The following is a 22,080-nucleotide window of genomic DNA, read 5'->3' as shown; positions in this document are numbered from 1 at the left end:
CACCTGTCTTGCCCTCGACAAGGGGCATTTCGAAGTCGTGGGTACCGTCCAAACAACACCCTCGGGCGTATCCGATGCCGGCTTATCCCACCGCGCAATATAGCCCCAGGTATAGGAAGCCACGCCGTAACCTTCACGACCCAGGATCTCCCTTGAAATCTCAGTATATGGCTGGATTCTCTATTCTTGGAGGTCCAGAAGCCATCGTGGGGCCTTTGGGTCGTTGGGGGGTACGTTGATACTTGCCATGTTAAGGGTGACAGAGATCTGGGAGACGGTGAAAGTGGTTGTGAATGTGCCTAATGGAGGATTACGCTTGCTTTTATCATCGGCATTGTGGGGCAACAAGCACATTGACTTATAGTCGAGATAGGAAGAGGGGGGCAGTGTCTCCACCAGCTTCGTCCAACCATCTAGAGTCAACGAACTGGCAGGCTTAGCTGGAGTCGGTCACTCCCCGCTGCAGGTCTTTTCCCGATTCGTATGGAGGGGCCTTGAACAGTACGACGGTCAGAAGAATTTAATGAGAGCGTGAAGGTGGCTGACTGGGAGCTGATGTCCCCCTGCATGAGATGTGCGCTCTCTCCAGCTCTGATATGTCGTGATCGGTCCTAGAAGGCACAGTCCATCACACAAGTCATAAGAAGCTTGGCTGCTTGAGGAATGAAGTTGTCTTGGGGCATTATTGGTTACGGCTACGAGGTTTACCAATGCATGGGAACGTTACAGAATCAAGGAAAAGCTCTAAATTCTTGCGGACTGGTTGATGAGTGTATTTGCTTCCCTGCTGTTAGCCAGGTCCGCTATCTATTGTAATCATGGGCCATCAACTCCTCAGGCTTTCTCGTCTGCAGCCTTGATTACTTTCAGCCCAATTTGTTCGTATAAGGCGTTGACATCTTGCCCGGGGGCCCATTGCACTTCAGCGTGGATTAGTTTACCCATCCAGCGGGCCTCAATCTTGAAGGTTAGTGGCTTGCGCTTGACGAATACATCGGTAGAAGCAGTAACAACAATGCGCTCCACGGCTGGGATGGCCTGCTTCAGCACACGAATAGATTCTTGCGCTGCTTGCGTTGCCTGGTCGATACCTGTTTTAATCTCGTCAAGCTTTTTCTGAATCCACTGAATCTGAGCCGCGATACTTTCATGGTCTTGGAGCTTGGCCTTGTACGCATCCTCGAAGGGCCTCGTTTTGAGCTCGCCTTGCAACCTCTCGACCTCTTTTTGTAGCTTCGTCTCCTTCTCGGTAATGCGACCTTTGTTCTTCTTCAGCTCCTGGCGGGCGAGCTTGAGTTTCGTCTCGATATTTTTGCTTTCCTCTTCGAGCTTCTGGATGCTGGCAATCTGGCGATCCAGTTCCCTTTTTTTATCGCGTGTCAGCGCCTCAAGTGCTTTGTAATGTTCACCATTGACAAAATATGCTAGGGCGTCGGCATGTTTCTGTATCTCCTCCCCAGCCTTGTTGAGCTCTTTCTCTATCTCGATCCATAAAGGATTGCAGAAGATGGCCTCTCCTACATGACGAGCCTCGGTTGCAATTGCTTTTTGTGCATGCACCCACTCTAGCTCAGCCTTTTGCTTGTTCGCAATGATGTTCTATGAGGAAGGTTTTGATTAGCGATTCGTGACTGCTGCAACAAGAGGGCCTGTCTTACCCATTTCGTGGTCTCGCCCCAATACCAGAAGCCTTTCGCCCATGCATCGGCCGCGTTCTTCTCGCTCTTCTGGATCTCCCGCCACAAGTGGTCTTCCTGCGCTGTGAACAGACAATGGTGAGTATCATGTACTAGACGTCCATGGCATGAAGGGTATATATATCATATCTACTTACCCACCCACGACGCCCAATCGGCGTCGGCCGCCTCTTTGCTCCTCAGGGCATCCCCGAAAGAGGCTTCTTTTTGGTTCTCCAGTTGCCGCCTTTTCGCCTTCCACTCTTCCTGTCTGTCGCGCTCTTCTTTTTCTTTGCGCTCGTACTCACGTTCCTTTTCACGGATCTTCTTATCGAATTCTAGCTCCTTCGCAGCTTTCTGGTTTTTCAACTTGTTGAGCTTGGTCTTGTTTTGGTCCTTCTCTGCCTCGGCGTCCGTCACTGCCTTCTCCAACTTCTCCAGCTCGTCTTCCAACCTCTTCCTCTCCAGGTTATCTTGGTCGATCTTTGCCTCTCGCTTTCGTACCTCTTCGTCCACCTTCTCCTTCATAGCTTTCAGCTCGTTTGCCATTTTCTCGAGCTCCGATTGTTTCTCGTCCATCTGCTCCTGGAGCTTCCGCTCGGCATTTTCGATTGTTTCCGTGGCTAATTTCCCAATGTCACCAATGGTCTGGTTGATTGCATCAAAGATCGCCCCGAGTACATCGGGACGGATCTCTGCTTCGAAGTTCATCACAACTCCCTCCAATGACTTGGAATCGGGGACCCTGGCGTTGGCCTTCAGATGGAGCATGATACTCTCGGTGAACTTGAGGGTGATGTCGGCGTCTAGGCGTCTCTCCTGCACATCCGCATCAATGAAGATACTCAGCTCCAGAGCATGGAAACGGATCATCCCATCGATGAGGACTTTCTGCCTGTCGCCGGTCAATTCGATACCCATCGTCGCCCGCTCCTGCCCGGCCCTAGCGGCCCGAACTTCAAGCCCGCCGATGTTGAAATTATCGACGCCTCCATTGATCATAACCCCGTCATCACGGATCTGACCGTCAAAGTCGCCCTTCTTGCCGAAGAATTCCACCATGCCTTTGACATGTATGCCCCGATCATAGTAGACGCCATGGACCTTTGCACCAGTGGACATATAGAAAGTGATGTCACGGAAAACGAGGAAGTCTTCTCCCCCGTTTACACTTTGCAGCGCCACGATGTCCGTCATCTCCCCAGCCAGTTTAACAAGTTTAGGTATGTTGAGTTCAGATATGTGGAAGTAGATGACCTGTTCTTTTTTCACCCCTAAACTGAGGACCAGGTCAGCCGTCAAGGTGCTTCCAACGGCAACGCTTCCGGTGAGAGACAGTTCACTGATTCATGTTAGTCCAATGATCGCGGACCGTTGGGATATTCACTTACTCAGGTCCCATAGCACACACGGTGGCATATGTGATTCCCGCACCAAGACCTAGTTTTGATACCACAACCTTCTCGTTCAACTGGAATGGATTGATCCATTTATCATTTGGATTCATGTATCTATGGGGTATGTCAGTGTCAGAACATCTCTGGGCCTTGTTGGCTAGCAGAAGAACATACATAGCGGCCTTTGCTTCGGTAGCTGATCCTGTTATTGTGCCGGTAACTCTGATGGGCCTTTGGTCATCAAACAAAAGGGTCAATGTGGCAGACAGCTCAAGTTCTCCCTTGGCAGGAAGGATGCTAGCGCCGAAATCCCCGAGTATGACATCAGGACGCACTCGAACCTATGTATGCATCGTCAGAGAGGATGATTACTACCGAAATCCCGCGTGGTACTCCTCTTACCTGTAGGGTCTTGGGCAGGTTAATGGTGATCTCGAGTCCATTGGGGGTAAAGGCAATGATCAAGACCAGGCCGTCCATTGGCTTATTGTTGTTAAGAAGATCGAGGGTGTCAAACTTCCGAATGGTCGCACACACTTGCACCCCTTTTCAAGCAGTCAGCTCAGACCTTAAAATCAACAGAGAATGCCATGGCGTACCTTTGCGGATAGGGTACTTGTAGGACTCGACTTTCTTGAGAACACCTGCATGCGCATCATCATAATCGGCTTCCTTCTTCTCCTTTTTTTTGTCGTCTTTCTTCTCCTTCTTGTCCTCCTTCTTGCCCTTCTTCTTGTCCTCCTTCTTGCCCTCCTTCTTCTTATCCATTAGTTTCGAGTAGGCATCATCTATGTCGAATATCTTCTCAAGTTCAATCTTGGTGCCTTCTTCTGTCTTGTCTTCTTTCTTTTTCTTTTCTATATCCTCTTTCTTTTCGTTCTTCTTTTCGTTCTTCTTTTCGTTCTTCTTATCGTCCTTCTTATCGTCCTTCTTATCGTCCTTCTTATCGTCCTTCTTATCGTCCTTCTTATCGTCCTTCTTATCCTCTTCCTCTTCCGTTACCTCCCTGTCCTCGGACGACGCGATCAGCGCAATATTGTCGAGTTGTAGATCAAAGTCGGTACCTTTAAGGTTGGGGACCAATTGGGACAATGTAAAATTTCCGACACTGCCAAAGGCAAGCCAGTCGCGCTTCTCCTTGTCATTCTTCCGTGCCATATAGAAACCGACGGATACAGGGACTTCATGGATTTTCACAACCCCGAGAATTGCAAATTCACTCTCGCGTTTAGTCTTCTTCTCCTTCTCACCCGGCTTTTCAACATCCTTGGTGTCACTCTTCTCCGGCTTGGAGTCTACACCAGCTTTAACAACTGCCGTTGTTTCAACCTGGTCAGGCTGGCCGCTTTTCCCTTTCTCACTCGAGGCATCGGTGATTGATTTGTTGTCATTCGTCTTGCTCTCCTCGATCTTCTGGTCCTTTTTGCTCCTCTTGAACCCGATGTAAATCTTCATCTGTGCCTGCTCAATGGTAACTTTGGTGTCAGGAATCTGGTAATCAGCAAGGCCGCCTGAAATAGTCAATCCATCCCTAGTGAGCTCGAGTCGAGCGCGCGCACTAGATTTGCCGTTGAAAGTGACGTGGCCATCGAATAATAAAGACCCTTTCCAGGTTTGCTCTTTTTCGACGGTCTGGCGAGATATCCTGACGTGGATCTTTTTAAAGATAAGCTCATGGCCTTGAGCCTCCTCCTTTTCATCCTTCTTCTCTTCATCCTTCTTCTCGGCTTCCTTCTTGATCTCCTCCGCTGTCTTTTGTTTCTCTTCCTTTTTCTTCTCCTCTGGCACATGTTGACCCTGCATCTGGGCCTGGATCTTCTTAAAGTCGCTAAGGGAGACATCACCCAGTTCAGCATCTAGAAAGCTATCCGCTGTCCCGGCTGTCAGACCTCATGGAAAAAGTGACCTAGGGCTAGAGGCGACTTACCCTTGGAGATCTTGCCCTTGACCTTGAAACTCCCCCCACCGAGCTTTATATCGGCAGATAAGTTAAATTCCAGTGTTTTCTTGAAGTCCCCTTGCTCGTATGACGACTTGAGCTCGGCTTTTTTCAACTGCAACAGTCCAGTCAGTACAGGAAATTCCAATCGAGCTGCTGTTCTACTTACGGAGACATTCTTGACACCGTAGATATCTTTCCACTCGTCACAATAAATCGCTAATTTCCACATCCTTTTATGTTTACCATCGGAATGCTTCTTGCCTTCGGCCTTCTTCGGCTTATCACCTGCCTCTGACGATTTCTCTGAGGACTTTTCCCCATCCTTAGCAAGCTCTGCAGTGTCTTTACTTGCCTTGTTGGTATCACTGCTCGGTTCGTCTTTCTTCTCCAGCGCCTCAACCTTCTTCTCAGAGTCATTTTCCTTTCCTTTATTCTTCTCTTCGCCTTCATCTTCTTTTGTTTCTTTTTTCTTCTCTTTTCCTTCTTCCTCCTTCTTCTCCTCCTTCTTCTCCTCCTTCTTCTCCTCCTTCTTCTCCTCCTTCTTCTCCTCCTTCTTCTCCTCCTTCTTCTCCTCCTTCTTCTCCTTTTCTACCTCAAAGTCTCTACCAATCCTAATATGCAAGTCCAATGGCGAGTTGGCGTGTGGGATCTTGATGAACGATACAGTTCCGAAGAAACCGAAACCATAATTATAGGACTTTTTCACCTTGTCCTTCTTATCCTTGCCATCTTTCTTATCGTCTTTCTTGTCATCTTTCTTGTCGGCTTTGGATGGGCTCTTCTTCTCCTCGCCCTTCTTGGAAGAATCGCCTTCCTCATGTTCGACATCTGCATCATCCTGCTGCGGCCGACGAGGCTTAGGAAGATTGATTCAGACTGAGGGTGGAGTTAACACTGTACTTACCTGACCGTCGGTAGCGCTAGCTTCTGCCTGGGCTGAAGACACCTGCCTAATCGTGACTTCGGACCCGGGCTTATCGCCTTTGGTTGTCTTGGGCTCGTCCGTTGGACTTCCCTCGGTAGCGTCGCGAGACTGCTGTTCCTGTTCCTCGCTCTCATCGTCGCCCTTGTCATTTTTCTTCTTCGTTTCCTTCCCATCCTTTCCTTTGTCATTGTCTTTGGGTTTCTTACTCGCTGCCTTGGTGGCTGTAAGTTCCAGTCCGAGGGTTTTGAATTTCAGAATGTCCCATTCTTGGTTTCCAAAACCATCGAAATAACCTCGCAGGGCAAAATCTTCCACTTTCGGTCGCTTAGACCAGTCCCTAGTCTTGCCCAGGTCTGCACTGAGATGGATCTTCTTGGGTGTTCTTTCCTCACCAAACATCTTCTGCAATGCATCTGTGGCCCATTGCAGGCTACCACTGAGCGGGACATCCACCTCGAGACGCAGGCCAGGAGGGAAAAAGTGGCCGCTCTCCTCTTCACAGTACGTAAACTCCAGGTTCTCGATGGGTAAGCTTTTAAGCTCTTCACTCTCGAGGAATGGGAGGATCTTCCCCAGCGGTTTACCCAACAATTTCAAACTCTTGGGGTTAATCTTCACCTTCTCACGAGCTGGTTCCTTTTTCCCTTTGTCTTTCTTCTCCTCCTTGTCCTTCTTGTCACCTTTGCTCCCCGCCTCGTCTTCCTTTCCGGCTTTTTCTTCCTTGGGTGCGCTATCATTACTGTCAGCCTGAGCCTTCAGGGGGTCCTTACCTGCATCGCGGGCCTTTGGCCCGGCTTCTTCTTCGTCATTTTCATTCGATTGATCCTCCCCTTCCTCCGTACCTTCTTTCTTGCCTTCCTTCTTGGTTTCGCTTTTTTTCTTGTCTTCCTTGGTCTCGGGGCCTAAACGAGTGTAAGGGTGGGTCTTAGGTTTGTCGCTAGTGGCAGCCGTACCTTTAAATTGGTACAGCTTCCCTGTCAACCCTTTAATACCGAAAAGCTTTTCGATATCCCCGGAAAGAACGTAGCTGTTCAGCTCAGACTTTGCGACTTTGCCTTCCTCGCCCTTGCCTTCCTCTTCTTTTGTCTCCTCCTCTCCCGTCTCCTCGTCCTTCGTCTCCTCCTTGCCTGACGCCTTGCCATCACTGGGCTTCGCCTTTGGTTCCTCCTTCACAGGCGCCTGTGTTCTCCGTTTGGCGGCGGTCTTTCCCAAGTTTACAAGGACAGAGGCAGCCGCGAGCTGCGAGAGGGTAGCACTTGCGCTCGCCCTCTGCGACTCCCCCTCATCGTCTTCCTCATCTGGCAGAAGTAAAATCGGGATATTGGGGGCCGCGCCCTCCTCGGGGACTTTACCAACCACGGCCACCAGCTCCGCCTTCTCCTGTCCCACCCCCGTAATGGGCAACACCGGGAGATCACCATAACCACCAGTCGCATCTTTAGGGACGAGCAAAGTCAGATTCTTGACGACTGCGCCACCGATCGTGGTTTCGCGCAGGGATCCTGGCCCAGCGACGGCGGAGAGGGCAGTCTTGGCCATCGGTCCTCGAGCCATGACCGGTTCTTCATCGCTCTCGGAGTCCCCGTAGATAAGACCAGGAACGCCCTCGGGTACTTCCTCGGCATGGTCACGGAATTTCACCTGTGCATTGCGGAGGATCGAGTCCACGTATTTATCCAGCGGTTCGAACTCGACATTGTCCAGCTCTTGTTTGATCTCGCTCCCTGGGGCGAGATCGGAGGCTGTAGCTTGGTCAGACATGGGGAGCGGCTATGGTAGAATACAAGATCTCTAGGATTGTGTTTCACCAGACACCCCGCTCTGCTTCCTAATCGCAAGGTAGAGGCAAAGACAAGGTCTGTGGGAGTGATGGGTCTTATGTCTGATTGACGGCCTGCCCCTCATCCTCGTCTACCGATGAAGTCCCCCCCAACTACTCCGATATAGCGGTATGCACGACTTGAGCAGTCGGGCTACGACCCACCGAATCTGCTCCATCCTGCAGGTCTTGCGACTCGCGATCGCCACGTCATGAACTCAAATTCAATCACGCCAGCTACGTGTTTTGATCCGCTTCGAGAAGTGAAGCGGTAGCTGAGGATCTGGCAGTGCCCGATCTCTCTAGATCCGTCGACAATCGTGATTCATCCAGGTCGCTATGCATCGACTTCGCCGCAAACTTTCTGCTATCGCACCAATTATTTTTCACTACAGATTAAGCGACCTGACCGCACAAATTCGACCCGAAGCGATGGGCGTCGGCAGAGTGAGCTGAATGGTGGGGAAGATCGACAGAAAGTCATCCCTTCTCTGGTTAAGTAGTGGATCCTACCAGACTACAGCTCGCTACCGCATCCGTGGGTGTCAATTGGATCCCAGCATCTTATCCTCCGTCCAAAGTGGACCCCAAGGTTGGCAGAAGTCTTCTCCGGATGCTTTGTAGGGCTTTTGTCCAGCACGTCACAGCACATCATCATCTTACTGGGGTGCAATTCGAGAATGCAACAATCTGCAAATCACTCGGTGTAACTCACTACAGTCGATTGACATGTCGGGTAGGCCGTAACGTACTGGACACATATAGTATACCCTTGCCAGTGGGTCACATTCCACCACCCAGAATATATAGTTCCACACCATGATTGAGCGGTGTCTTCGCGGGTGGCATGATGGGCGTTGCTTTCAATCGGTTGCAGCCCTGATGTTGATTCATCTGCATATTATGCAAGCATTGTCGCGCTATTGCTAAGAATTCGTCATTAGTGGAAGTGGATATGTTCCCCCAATTGAGGGTAATCCACTGCCCTTACCTTGAATCACTATCAGCTCCAGATGACGGAAGAATTAGTGAGATCCATCAAGGACATGGGACCTTATCCGTTCGCTCGATGAACCAGGTCGGGCACGGAGCTTTCCTTGTAGTCGTGGTGGAAGAAGGGATTAGACAAAGGGCTGACGTGACGTGCATCGCAATATCACGAGGTGGATGTCGCATCGCCTGGTGCAGGCCTTGGAATAGACGTGGCAGATCGCTTGCCTCTGTTCTTGGTTAGAGAGTAAGGCTAGAGGTGAGGATGGAGGAGTTCGTGCCTTGTTATGATCAGGATACCTTCTGTACTTAGTGGTATCATCTCTGCATGATGGTCTTTTCTTTTCGAGTTGGGCCGTGAATGTGCGTTATAATCTTGTAATGGTCTTGCTCGTTCTTGATAGACTTGTTCTAATGCGAGAATGATTATTCTGTGCCTTTCCAGGCTGGTAGTATAATCCCCCCTAGAAAAATCGGCCAGGAGTGAGATCTTTCTCCCTACATACTGGGATATATAAACGGAAATATTGAAACACCATGGCCATATGCGTAAGCCTAGGCTTTTCTCGACTTATCCGCAGACGGTTACTCCAACCACAGCGTTGACTCAATAACACGATCCTGGTTCATCCAGTCTCACCCAGGTGACACACAGGGCTGAGAAGAGCGAAATTTCCATCAGATGAGAGAAACACCCCTTCTTTCTTCCTGAATTCCATTTTTATTTTCTTCCCTTTTATATAGGCTATGCCGAAAGCCGTTGCGTGGTTCTTCTGTATCAACATTACACTTACCAACGAAGATTGCGCTAGGTTGGGGAAATCACCTCTCCGGGCTTTTAAAGCTGTTTCTCTCCCTCGGTATTCTTATCCTCTCGCCGTCCGCAACTGCCGAGTGCTATTATCCTAATGGTACCGCTGAAACGAACCCCAGTTATCACCATGCCCCCAATTTCACAGCCCAGCGAAGACATGCTGTGCTTTGAATCGCACTAATCCCTTCGGCGGTGCTGGTTCCAACGGGTAGACAGCAAATAAGTGTTTTCCGAATGGACTGTGCCTGACCGGCACGACAGACACTGATGCGGAGGGAAAGGCATCACTACAATATAGGTACTGGAGGGACCAGTGCACAAGCCAGAATCGGGACGACGGAGGATGCTTGACAGTCTGTATCGGACAAGGGGTATAATCCTCAAATACGTTTCCACAACGCTATGATCTTGCCCAAACCCGCTAACCGAACAATCGGCATTATAATAGGAGCATCAGAGCCCCGATCACACAATGATCCTAACACCTTGCGGAGATCTAAACACTACCACAACATGGTGCTGTGGTGAGACGCATGACTGCTGCAACACGTCTAAAGCAATATATATAAGCCCCACTCTTCAAGGATACATGCCTACTCCAAGCGCCACTCCAAGCGCCGCTCCGACAGTAGAACCGTCAAACTCATCATCCCCTCAACCAGCCTCAGGGCTCTCAACCGGGGCTAAAATGGGCATTGGGGTCGGTGTGTTTGTCGGGGCGATCATGATGCTTATCAACTTTGCACGGCTCTCACTCAGGAAAAGAGAACCAAAGACATCTATTAGAGAGAATGGAGAGATGCGTCCTCCTCACGTGTAAGCTCAGCTTCCTGCGTAATTGAATAGTCATTTCACTTATGAGATGCCTACGAGTCCAAGACAGCTGGCGGAAGATTTGCATGGGGATGTAGCAAACGGGACTTAAGGTCGCAGACTATTTGTACGGCGTTCTGTATACTTGCACGCGTTTCGCGTGATTTCAATCTCGCTATAATGTACTCCTCCGACCCTCGGTTATCAACGCTAGTGCTGTATCAATCGTCCGAAGACTATATATGTTGACTTGCAGCTGTAGAATTGAACATTGGTTTTCTAATAAATTCAAGACAAATATAACTACCAGTCGCACACGAGTTATGTATACTTGCTGGGAGGCGTCAGTATCGAGGAAGCGCTTACCACAGTCTTGAAAATACTAAGAGCAAATGAAAAAGGGTTTTAAACACTGCAATACAATTTGTTATATAAGCGCCAAATATCTTCCGAAGAACCGGGCCAGAAATGGGCCCACATGATTCCGATGGTCCCGCTCAGAATCTCCTAGCATTTAAGCCAATTGCTCAAGGATGCTCCATGCAACTACTAGTATAGTGTCAAGGTCTCTGCCAGCGGAGTCAAGCTCAGACCAGCAAAGCTTCCCCTCAGCCGATAATCTACTAACCGTGATAGAGACAAAAACAGTCGAATATTGTATTCCAGTAGTAACCCCCAGTTCCAGTGCCTTGTCAGTGGGCGTCATCAATGAAGCATTTAAACTATACTCATGTAGTATGGAAACTAGTGTGATACATAATCCTATCGTGCGTTTAGATTCCGGTAATTGAGTTAACGATGGAACACAGGCGGCTTGGCTGACCCTCATACTTCATCTACATAAGAGCTTTAAATGTAAGAAACCGGGGATGTCGTAGTATTGGAATGAAAAACTATTATTAATTATTGTTGCCTGTAGTCTGAGTGCTGACTGGATGAGAGAACCTCCGAATTGCTGCTCAACGCAATGAGAATCTAAAGGAGGCTGGGGTCCTGAATCTCCTATTAAAACCATGTTGCCTTCTCCTAGGCTGGCTACAATCATTAATCTATTTTATATGGGAGACTGTCAATCGCCATGTCCAGTCGACGGATCCTCCACACCCGAAGGCTGAGCCGAACCCCAATTCCACTAACAACAATTTGTTCGCTGGACCTCATTAGTGGTAGATTGAATGAGCTAAGAACTAGACCATCCTTACTGGACGATGTCGTATCCAATCCGAGGATGCCCGCGGACCGAGGGCTTCCACATGTAACACTGGTTGATGCTGATCAGCGGGGTTACCCCGTACCCTAAGATATCTCGTACCCTAAGGTATCTGATCGCCTTCTGCTACGGCAACAACAAGAATTGAGCGAACAGATGGCCATGGGCACTAGTACATTAAATGCCGACACGCGTATAGAGATGCGTTTGGATTATCACAATAAGAATCGGTTCGTGCGCATGAGCCGAGGACAATCATGTTGCTGGATGGTCTCCACAGGCTCTTCTGAGCCACGGATCAGAGGAACTACAATCATGGATATGATTCATGGCCAAGCTAATGACGCATAAACACTGATTCAGAGAATTACAGCCGCGTAATGAATGATTAAGGTCTTACCCTGACCAGGCACACCGCGGTCAAGATTCTAGCCGTTGGGCCACCCGGCCCTTGCAGGCAAGGTTGCCCCCCCCTAGGCAAAGGATGGAGCAGAGGCAGTATCCCTCAGTATATGCAAGCTAGCGATGGACTCGGATTCGGATATGCTACTCGCTTATCCGTTCATGAGATAGACTGCTTAGGGCAAGCATTGTTCAGGAATCTTGTGGCTACATGCTTCGCCCACCTGACCCGCTTCCCGCATAACGTCGACTCTCCTTTTGGACAGCATTCTACGATAACCATCTCACCTTTCTTAAGTGTGATACGTGTTGTCTCGGTTGTCGAGGTGCCTACACAAAGTAGCAAGCTCAAATCGGCGGCGTACCGTTCAATTTAATCACCAACCCACACATGTACTTACCACGAGCCAGAAGGGCCACCCGTGCCTGTATCTGGTGTCAGCAACGCAAGGTTCGCTGTGACGCATCGTTTGGCGGGTGTCCTTGCTCCAGATGCCTCCAAGATGGCCAGGCTTGCACATTCCGTGAGCGAGCTCCGAGGCTGTACGTTCTATGTCTCATATTCTCTCCCTGCATAGACAATATTGAGAAAGGTCCCACACTCATGTATGTCGCAGATCAAAAGGTCTTACATACGAAAGCAGGCATCGGGCCCCGTACCCACTACAGGGGACTGAGACTTCCACAAACATCGTGGATAAACAGCAGAGAATTGAAATCAGTCCGGACAATGGCAGCAAGTTGTCTTCGGCTAATTTGCCCATTAGTTCGACAGCTGTGTCCATGTTGGCCTCCGATGTGGAATATTCCGCTTATCCATTCCTCGACTTTCGCTCGATGTCCTGCTTGGACAAATGGGATATTTCATACCTAGCATCCAAAGGATGCTTTACTTTACCCAGACGACGGGTTCTGGATGAGTTTGTCAAGAAGTACTTCTTACACATCCATCCGGGTACTCCGGTACTGAATGAGGCAGAGTTCTGGCAGTTGTACTCGCAGCAGGGCGATGGTGGAACATCGAGCGGCCGGAGCATCTCTGTCTTGGTGCTACAGGCAATATTATTCAGAACCTGTCCGGTACGCCTCTTTCGTATAATTGCCGGGATACATAAGCTAAACCCTCTAGTATGTGTCTATGGAGGCCTTGCGTGAGTGTGGGTTTAATGACAGACCCACGGCAGGAGATACCTTCTTCAATAGAGCAAAGGTTAGCACCATATTACTGTGAGTTTGCTCGGGATTCCGGGACACTAACAGTCCCCAACAGCTTATACTAGACCTCAAGGCTGAAGACCAGCCGTTAGAGAGGGCACAAGGAGCTTTGTTGCTCTCTTACCAAGCCTCCCCAGACGACCCTCAGATCGGTAGTTTACTTCTTGCCAATGCGATACAGAATGCCCTTATCCTCGGAAAACCAACGAAGCCATCCATCAGTGTAGAGAGATCAACTATCAAACGTTTATGGTGGTCGGTCCTGTTGCGCGACCGATGGATTTCTTTAGCCCTTCGCCGACGCAGCCAACTCACGCCGAAGGATTTCGATCCAGAGAACAATCCACTAGAGGAGGCAGACTTTGGCAAGGAGATACAGGAATCCAAGGTATACGATGTGCACACCAAGCGGATTCTTTTCACGGCACTCAAGCAGCAGTGCCGTCTAGCAATTATCATTACCGATATGGTGTCCCTGATTTTCTCATCGTGCGATGGTTCTTCAATGGGTTTGCCCTCAAAGGACTTCCCGGCATGTATGAGTAGATGTATGAAGACCAGAAATAGATTGCGCCAATGGGAAACAGAGACGCGGTATGCTCTCTCGACTGCGCCTCCTGAAGTGCATCATTCGGTGATGTCGTTCATCAAAATGACCTATGTTTATTATCAGTAGGTAGCACATGCCTATACTCTGCTATACCCCCAGCTAACAAGCCTATGCAGCACCGCTCAAATCCATCTAGCGCACTACGAAGCTCTTCTTCTGGAAGCCAACCTGATGTTTGTCGGACACTCGTATACTGTGCAGCTCCGGGAGACTGGAAGCTGCCTCCACAAAGCGGTTAATGAATTGCACGATGTGTTGCAGTATTTTAGCGATACAAAGGATATTGAAGCTATCCCACTTTGCATGTAGGTACCCTGCTTGCGCTATATCCTTCTTGACAAAGAGCACTGACTCGCCGGTCGGTGAACAGACTGGCATTCGTTGGATGGCCAATAGTGGTGGCGGCGATTGATGTAGGCCTGGCACGCAATGATACCGAAGCCCTACAACGGCAGCGAGAGCTCAACGCTTTAGGAACCATTTACAACGTCCTCATAGACCTTTATGATGTAACTAAGTTTGTTGCAGTGGGCACCAGGGAGATCCTCCACCTCGTAACAAAGTTGTCGGAAGGGCTGGGTACTCGAGGATGCAGACCTGCGCAGACACCAGGAGCTCAAGATCCGTACCAACGAGGCGCGGCATTTGCGAATGCGGCTTTGAAGGCTTTTGAGGACAAGCATGCCACTGGGTGGTTTGACTTGTTTCTCCACTACCCCCGTATATACCTCCTCATCTCAACCTCTACTGACTACTCGCTCTCGTCCGGCCGACTACCACATGAGAACGCTTTACCGGAGGTTCTGCAATCAGTGGCCTCCGGGTTCTTGGGTTTCCAACTCCCATGGGTGACTAAAGTATCCTTAGGTGAGACTGAACGCAAGCCGCAAGAGCCGAATGTGAGGCTTCTAGAAAATAACGAAGTAGGCGTCATAGGCCCGAGAGCACAACTGAGCAGTACTATCGAGACTGGGAGACAAATGCACGCCAGACAGCAGGTTCCCGAGCCTTTGTCTCCACCATATAACGAGGCTCGTAATAGCCGAGGGGTCAATGGTCACAGAGAGGAATATGCAGTAAGATTCGAATTTCTCCAGTCAATGCCATCCATTGACCCAACATTTTGCCTGCCCGTATTAAAGGATGTGGTGTATCATGTACCCTGGCAAGGTCCCCTAAATGGGTCGGAGATGGCCTTCCCAGTGGGAACGGAGATCATGGGTATGCAGGAACAGACTAGTTTTAGAGATAGTCAAGGCGTCCCATACGGGTGGAAAATCTGATTACCGTACTAGACAAAACATGGGTAGCGCTCCTGTTGTGTCCAAGAAAAGAACATTTCCGAACTGTGCATGCAGACGATGTCCTGTTATGAGCCCACGGCGTTGGAACGGTCTTAATAGGGTGGCGAAGAATGGAAGTGTCATCTTATTGACCATGGCAAGAACAGCGGTGATTATGAGATTATTCAGGCCCCTTCGTTTGTAAGTGAGTCCGGCGTATCACAATCATACGATCGGAATATAGTTTAGCAATGCATTGATCAACGTGCGTCCGAACCGAGAATCAAGAGCAATGACCATTCTGTCACGTATTCCACATTAGCCACAGTGCCTCCTGTATCTGGACTCAGTCCCATCAGCCCCAGGATACCTACAGAAGCATGGCTGCGCCTAGAGTCCTCAGAGCCATCAACACGTGGCCTACCATAGCCTCCATTTCTCGTGGTGTTCTGTGTGGTGAGAAAGAACTGGGAGCATTTTCTGTCGCCTTAGCACCATCTGTAGTGATAGTGGTAGTAATCCCAAGGTTTGCTTCCGACAGCAGCTTCATCGGATAGGTTACACCTGGCGATCTTATATTCGTTCGAATACTGGAGATATCGTGCCTGGTGTCATTGCGAATAGTTGGGTACCCAGCGGTTGTGTTGTCACTCTGCGAGTGGTTGGCCAGTATCGTGGGCAACTGCGAATTGATCAACCCGACAAGAACTCTTGCCGCTAGTATGGAGAGTATCTGGTCCGAGGCCAGTGGCAGATCAAAGGCTAAACTGTTCAAGGAGTCCGTCTTCTCTAGCAGAATGCTTGGATCCTTGATTATGGACCTTATCAATGAGCAAATCAGCAACTATTGTCAGTACTGCGAAAGACCATGACACTCACCTCTGCTCCCGAAAATCTCGGGTATTGGCTCGTTGGCCTGTCCAGGCAATGCTCTCTGCCCCCATAGCAATAATAAAAGCGAGCAGCGGGACGTACCGTAAGTGCCGCATCGTGCTTGGTTGCTGTACATAAGAAAGAGAAATGACAGACCGGGGAAGGTCTGTATCAGAACCTATCCAAAGACGAAGGTTTAGCTGATGTCCATCCGTGAACCCAGATGTCAATTTCCTAGTTCCTGAATTGCGACCATGGCTCAATTTTGCTTGCTGTGATGCCACGGGCCCACTTCCTGGATATCTATAACAACAGATCATGTGCCCTACATAACTATATCACAGACGAAAGACACCAAAAGGAGACATGATCGACGCCATGGCAGCGCGCCCCCGAGAGAGAGGGACTGGTCCTAACGCATCCGCGGCCCGGGCGATGATTCCGCGGTTTGACCTCCAGACCCTATAGGCTGAAAGCTACCTCTTCCACGGAAGAATGAGGTTGCGGCCTGCTAGGATACAAATCCTTTAAAGTTACACAGATTGGACACGGCAAGCCTCGACACATGCATCTGGGAATGTCTTCACTGCTAGTGTTGCAGCCGGTAAGGTGGCCTTCCCGGGCAACGAAGCGACACATTGAAAATAGTGATTAGCTTTGGACTGACAGCCCAACCGTATGGGGTGACCTGCCGAAGGCAGTGGCTGCACTGCACGGAACAAAGCCAAGCCTAGACGGTAGGGTGCTATGCTAGAGAGACAGGGAACATTTCTCTCGTTAATGCTTAGTCGAGTATCTAACCACTTTTGACCATCTTAGTTGGGCATCACTCATTCCGCCGTACAGACTCTATGACTATTAGGGGATGTTTATGCTCTCTGAAGCATCTATTCACGCAGACCTTGGGTTCAAAGCAGAACCAGCTATTCATCAGGAAGATAGAACTGTGGGTGATCACTGCATCGAGCTCTGCGCTAGCCTAGTATCTAATGGCTTATTGTTATGATCCTCGGTAGGGGCCCCAAGTGCACCGCCAAAGATAAGCTTCAATCGGGGGCTTGTGTGAGTGTCATGTCGCATGTGGGTGGCCGATGTTAAAGGCAGGCCCAACCTGAATCCATATAGTAAGCTTCCACCTTATAGGAGATAGTATGAATCATACTGAGGAGCTATGGATGAGTGAATATTGTCGATAACCCTTACTGCCGTCTACCATGCTTTCTCCAACCCATCATTGCCTTTCATAATCCAATGAACAGGTTTGAGACCACAGACACATTCATATATTTCCGCTATGACAACGAACACACTGAGCGGTCCGAGGCAAGAAGGGACTTCTTTCGGAGCCCACCATACCATGACGTCTCAATGAACCACTTATGGCTTTGTTGCTGCTGGTGTTCATGTAATGGTGGGTGGCTACTGACTCTAATTTCGTCAGAGCTGTTTCGTCCCCCGCATTTCACTGTCATGCCCACCTTCTGAAGCATGGGATCATCGTAACAAGACCATCCCCCGCTATATGACTAGATTGATATGGTCATAGGGAGGGGTAACCTGATCCAGGTTCCCCGGGCCGACATCGATGAGCTGTCATGAGGACAACCCCAGGAGGTGGAGAAAAGCGTACATACAAGGTCTGTTTCACATTCCCCTTATAAATCTGGAGGTAATGCCTCATATATGACCCTGCTCGACGGTTTGCCTCATTCTGACCCTTTACCGAATCTTGACAATATACTATTAGTTTCCACACAAGATAATTCCAATCATGAAAACAAAAAGTGACGCGTACATTGACCAGGAAGATGATTACTCCTCCGTCGATGTGGAGAAGGGCTATTCCATGCCTGAAATCTCTGATCTGGCAATGCTGGAGCTCCAGATGGTCGCTCGGGAAAGCATCACTTTTGTCGGAGGCCCTGCGGCAATCCTGCTCCAAATTGCACACCCTTTGGTAGGAGCTGGCGTCGCAGATCATAGCACTTTCAAAACCCGCGCTATCAGTCGGGCGGAGTATACCCAGATGTACATCTACTGTATGATCTTTGGCACTACTTCTGAAAAGGCCGCCATGAGGGCATACGTCGATAAAGCCCACTCTCGTGTCGGGGGGCAACATAACAGACAATCATACAACGCCAAAGACCCTGAGCTCCAGGTGTGGGTGGCAGCCACGATCTATGCCACTATGGTCAATATGTACGAGTTGATCTATGGGCCGCTTAATTCGACGAGGGCCGAAAGAGTCTATCAGGCATTCTCAATCATGGGGACGTCGCTTCAAGTCTCACCCGAGATGTGGCCAAAGAACCTCACGGAGTTTCAGCTCTACTGGGACGATATGGTGAACAAGAGACTGTGTGTGACGCCGGATGCCCGGGCAGTTTTGCATGATATCTTTCACCCGGCCAAAGGTCTGCCACTGTGGGCCCGGCCACTGGCTGTTATAGCGATGCCATTTGTGAAACGCCTCACTATCGAACAGTTGCCTCCCCGAGTGCGTGATCAATTTTTCCTGAAGTCGACAAAGTCTTCTCGACTCATTTCTGGCCTCTTTATCACTGGAATGTCCGGTGTCTATCCCTTCATGCCACTGTTCGTACGACAGTTTACGAAGACCTACATGATGGGCCAGATGAGGAGGCGGATAAAGAAACGTGGTGGACAGTTGATTAAACCCTGAGTAGCGTTGGGCATTGTTTGTATGACTTGATAATTCAGTTTTATATATTCCACCAATGTATGTTACTATGATCCTCAATTTATGAACACATACTGCACTTCCCTAGATGAATTGCCGAAACCACACACAAAAGACTTCTTTACTCGCAAACCATCAATATATACTTTGTAATTGTAGTAACCTGAAGGAAGGTATGGTGTTGGAGAATATTTCTGAATGCTTGATTGCATATACTAATGTCTGTTCACAGAGCCTTTCATTATACAGCGGTCGTGTAATTGTCCAAGGGAAAGCCTTCAGGAGTACACAGAATTGGAGTACGACATTTATTTTGTGGAGTTTCGCAACGGACTCCACGCGATTCGAGAATACACCGTGGTGCCCGCAGACTACATAAATCATTACATTATTGATCAGAGCATTAGATACGGGTCACATAGGACCAAATAGTCACTCGGTTCGATCAATACACAAGCCATCCAAGTCAACACTCATCTTTGTCAGATTTCCAGCAGATTGTTTCAGGTGCGCTTATACATCTTCACAGGGCACACTCGGAGTTTGGCTTAGCATCGCCAACATCCGAAGACAAGCCTTAGGGAAGCTCGGCTCATATAGATCCCAAAATATTGGTCAGCAATGGCAGCAACTGCAGGGTAGAGGTTAGCAATAATTCGTCATAGAACATAGAGGGAAAGACATACAGCTACAACTGCCTTGATCAACGGGATGATGTTTTGCACCAGTGTCGTTAGTGTGTCTCCAGTGAAAATCGGTAGGATAGCATTGACAAGACCCGGTATTGCAGAGATGACTGTGCCGATATCATTCAGGAAGTCGGTTGTCAGAATGCCAGTCAGATCGTTCACCAGCTGAGAAATAGTGTCTCCATTCAGCAGTGGCAAAAGACTGTTCAGCAGCTTAGGCACTGCGTCTAGCAGCGAGCTCACTGCGTCACTGCCGACCACTGAAATCAAGCTCTGGACAATGGCCGGAACTTCATTGAGTACAGACCCAACGTTGTTCAGAAGATCGGGCGTAATCAGATCCTTGAGAACATTTTCTCCTGGAACGATAATGTCTTGGTGGAATAACAGCATGGTGTCGTTGAGAAGAGGCGGCACGGTATCAACCAGCCCTCCAACGTCTCCCAGGAATTCCTGTGTCAACAGCGTGGATATGACGTTCTCTATAGGTCCAAGAAGCTCTGTGCCAAAAATGGGGACCAAGCTGTGCAGCAGTGGTGGTATCGCTGCCAGGACGGAGCCAACATCAGTAACGAATTGCTTAGTGACAAGTCCAGTGAGAGCCTTTTCAAGCGCCAGGATAATGTCCACATTCAAGATTGGCAGTATACCGTTGATGATATCTGGCAGTCCTGCAATCAGGTTTTCCACGGCATCACTTCCGATGATGGGAATGATATCTCCCACCACAGGGATGACTGCGTTAACCAGAGAGGTCAAATCCTTGATGAACTCTGGGGTTATGATGGCCGCCAGCAGATTCTCGATCGCCGAGATGAGATCTTTGTTGAAGATTGGAACAAGGTCGTGCACCAACGGCGGGATCAGACTTGCAATACTGCTGATATCACTGATGAACTCAGGAGTGACGATATCGGTTACGATCTGCACCAGTGATTTGATGATATCACCCTGTAGCAATGGCAGCACATCCTGTATGATTGACGGGACAGCGGCGAGTACTGACTCAATGGCGGAAATGAAGTCAGGAGTCAGGATCTTGGGAATGAGCTCCTCAATGGGCGGAAGCAGGGGTAGAAGGGCGTTGAGTAGTCCCGGAACTGCGGCCAGGACCTTCTGGATCTGACTGATGAAATCCGGGGTAAGGAGGTTGACGATCAGGTCTTCAAGCGAGGGTATCAGTGGCAGTAGCGTGTTGATCATACCAGGGACCTTAGAGAGGAGCGATTGGACGGCTGATATTAACTCCGGAGTCAGAACCTGTTGCAGGACGTCCTCTAGCGTAGGCAGGAGAGGCAATAGCGTATTCACCAATCCCGGCACTGCGTTAAGAACCGACTCGATGACCTGTAGGAGCTCCGGTGTGAGAACCTTCGTGACCAGGTTGACCAAGTCCGGTAGGAGCGGTAGCAGACTATTGATCAGTCCTGGTACGGCATCGAGGATTGATCCAAGCGCACTTATGAGCTCCGGTGTGAGAATCTTAGTGATTAGATTCACTAGGTCTGGCACAAGCGGTAGCACGCTATTTATCAGTCCTGGCACTGCATCGAGGACGGATTCGAGCGCACTGATGAGCTCAGGTGTTAGAATCTTCTTAATCAATTCCTCAACCTTTGGCAGGAGGGGTAACAGGCTATTCAGCAGCCCTGGCACGGCGTCAAGAAGCGATTCAAGGGTCTGCAGGAGCTCCGGTGTTAGAACTTTCTGGATCAAGTTCACCAAGTCCGGCACCAGAGGTAACAGGCTATTGATCAGTCCTGGTACGGCATCGAGGACTGATTCGAGCGCACTTATAAGCTCTGGCGTTAGAATCTTTTGAAGCAAGTCTTCAATCTTCGGCACGAGCGGTAACAGACTGTTTAGCAGCCCTGGCACAGCATCAAGCAGCGATTCAAGGGTCTGCAGGAGCTCCGGTGTCAGAACCTTCTTTATTAGGTTGACCAAGTCCGGCACCAGCGGTAACACGCTGTTTATCAGATCTGGTACAGCGTTGAGCACCGATTCGAGTGCATTTATGAGCTCTGGTGTTAGAACCTTCTCAAGTAACTCCTCAATCTTTGGCACGAGCGGCAGAACCGTGTCCAAAAGACCTGGCACTGCCTGGATTAATGATTTGATGTCATTCACAAACTCTGTCGTCAGGACTTCCTTGAGCAGATTGACGAGAGGGTCCAGGAGAGGCAGAAGCTCCTGGATGATGGGTGGCAGAGCCTTGATCAATGACCCGATCTGATTTATAAAGTCTGGGGTGATAATCTCGGTAAGGAGTTCTTCCACTGGTTTGATCAACGGCACAAGGTTATTGAATAGATCAGGCAGGTCGCTGAGCAGAGACGAGATCTGTTTGATGAAGTCCGGAGTGAGGACCTCCTTGATCAGGTTCACTAGCGGGGTGATAATATCAGATCCCAGGAGAGGAAGGATATCCTTGATGATCGGTGGCAAGGCCGTCAGCACCTCTTCGATCTCATTAAGGAAGGTCGGGGAGATGATAGTCGTCACGAGGTTCAGGAGAGGCTCCATGGTCTGGTTCGACAGGATGGGTTGAATATCATGCAGCAGCGGACGCAGAGCGGACAGAGTCGATGACAAGTCATTCACCAGCTCTGGCGTCAGGTTGTCCGTGATCAGCGACTCCAACGCCTTGATTAAGTCGGGGTTCAGGATGGGCAAGACCTTGTTCATGATCTCAGGGAGCTCCTGGAGGAATTGTTG

At 49.5% G+C, this 22,080-nt stretch overlaps 3 protein-coding genes across 3 annotated transcripts; 2 read left to right on the top strand and 1 right to left on the bottom strand.

Annotated features, from left to right (window-relative positions):
• Window positions 1-3,063: 3,063 nt before the first annotated feature.
• Window positions 3,064-4,914, bottom strand: AO090005000008 (uncharacterized protein; the record flags this gene model as incomplete). Its single annotated transcript, XM_023234311.1, has 3 exons — window positions 3,064-3,147; window positions 3,673-3,832; window positions 4,724-4,914. 3 exons carry the CDS (start codon window positions 4,912-4,914, stop codon window positions 3,064-3,066), a joined length of 435 nt encoding a protein of 144 aa, XP_023088772.1.
• Window positions 4,915-12,718: 7,804 nt separating this feature from the next.
• Window positions 12,719-14,225, top strand: AO090005000009 (fungal specific transcription factor domain-containing protein; the record flags this gene model as incomplete). The annotated part of the gene is made up of 3 exons (XM_023234309.1): window positions 12,719-12,754; window positions 13,259-13,875; window positions 14,123-14,225. The coding sequence occupies 3 exons, from the start codon at window positions 12,719-12,721 to the stop codon at window positions 14,223-14,225; spliced, it is 756 nt and encodes a 251-aa protein (XP_023088773.1).
• Window positions 14,226-17,740: 3,515 nt separating this feature from the next.
• On the top strand, window positions 17,741-21,598 carry AO090005000011 (oxygenase MpaB family protein; the record flags this gene model as incomplete). Its single annotated transcript, XM_023234308.1, has 10 exons — window positions 17,741-18,632; window positions 18,694-18,712; window positions 18,833-18,846; window positions 18,906-19,086; window positions 19,171-19,214; window positions 19,274-19,317; window positions 19,346-19,518; window positions 19,552-20,445; window positions 20,512-21,169; window positions 21,191-21,598. The coding sequence occupies 10 exons, from the start codon at window positions 17,741-17,743 to the stop codon at window positions 21,596-21,598; spliced, it is 3,327 nt and encodes a 1,108-aa protein (XP_023088774.1).
• Between the last annotated feature and the right edge of the window lie 482 nt (window positions 21,599-22,080).

Source organism: Aspergillus oryzae, chromosome 1 (genome assembly GCF_000184455.2).
Source record: "Aspergillus oryzae RIB40 DNA, chromosome 1".
In the NCBI taxonomy this organism is placed as follows: Eukaryota; Fungi; Ascomycota; class Eurotiomycetes; order Eurotiales; family Aspergillaceae; genus Aspergillus; species Aspergillus oryzae.
The sequence above is the reverse complement of the archived record's forward strand: the minus strand, read 5'-3'. Positions and strand labels throughout refer to the sequence as shown.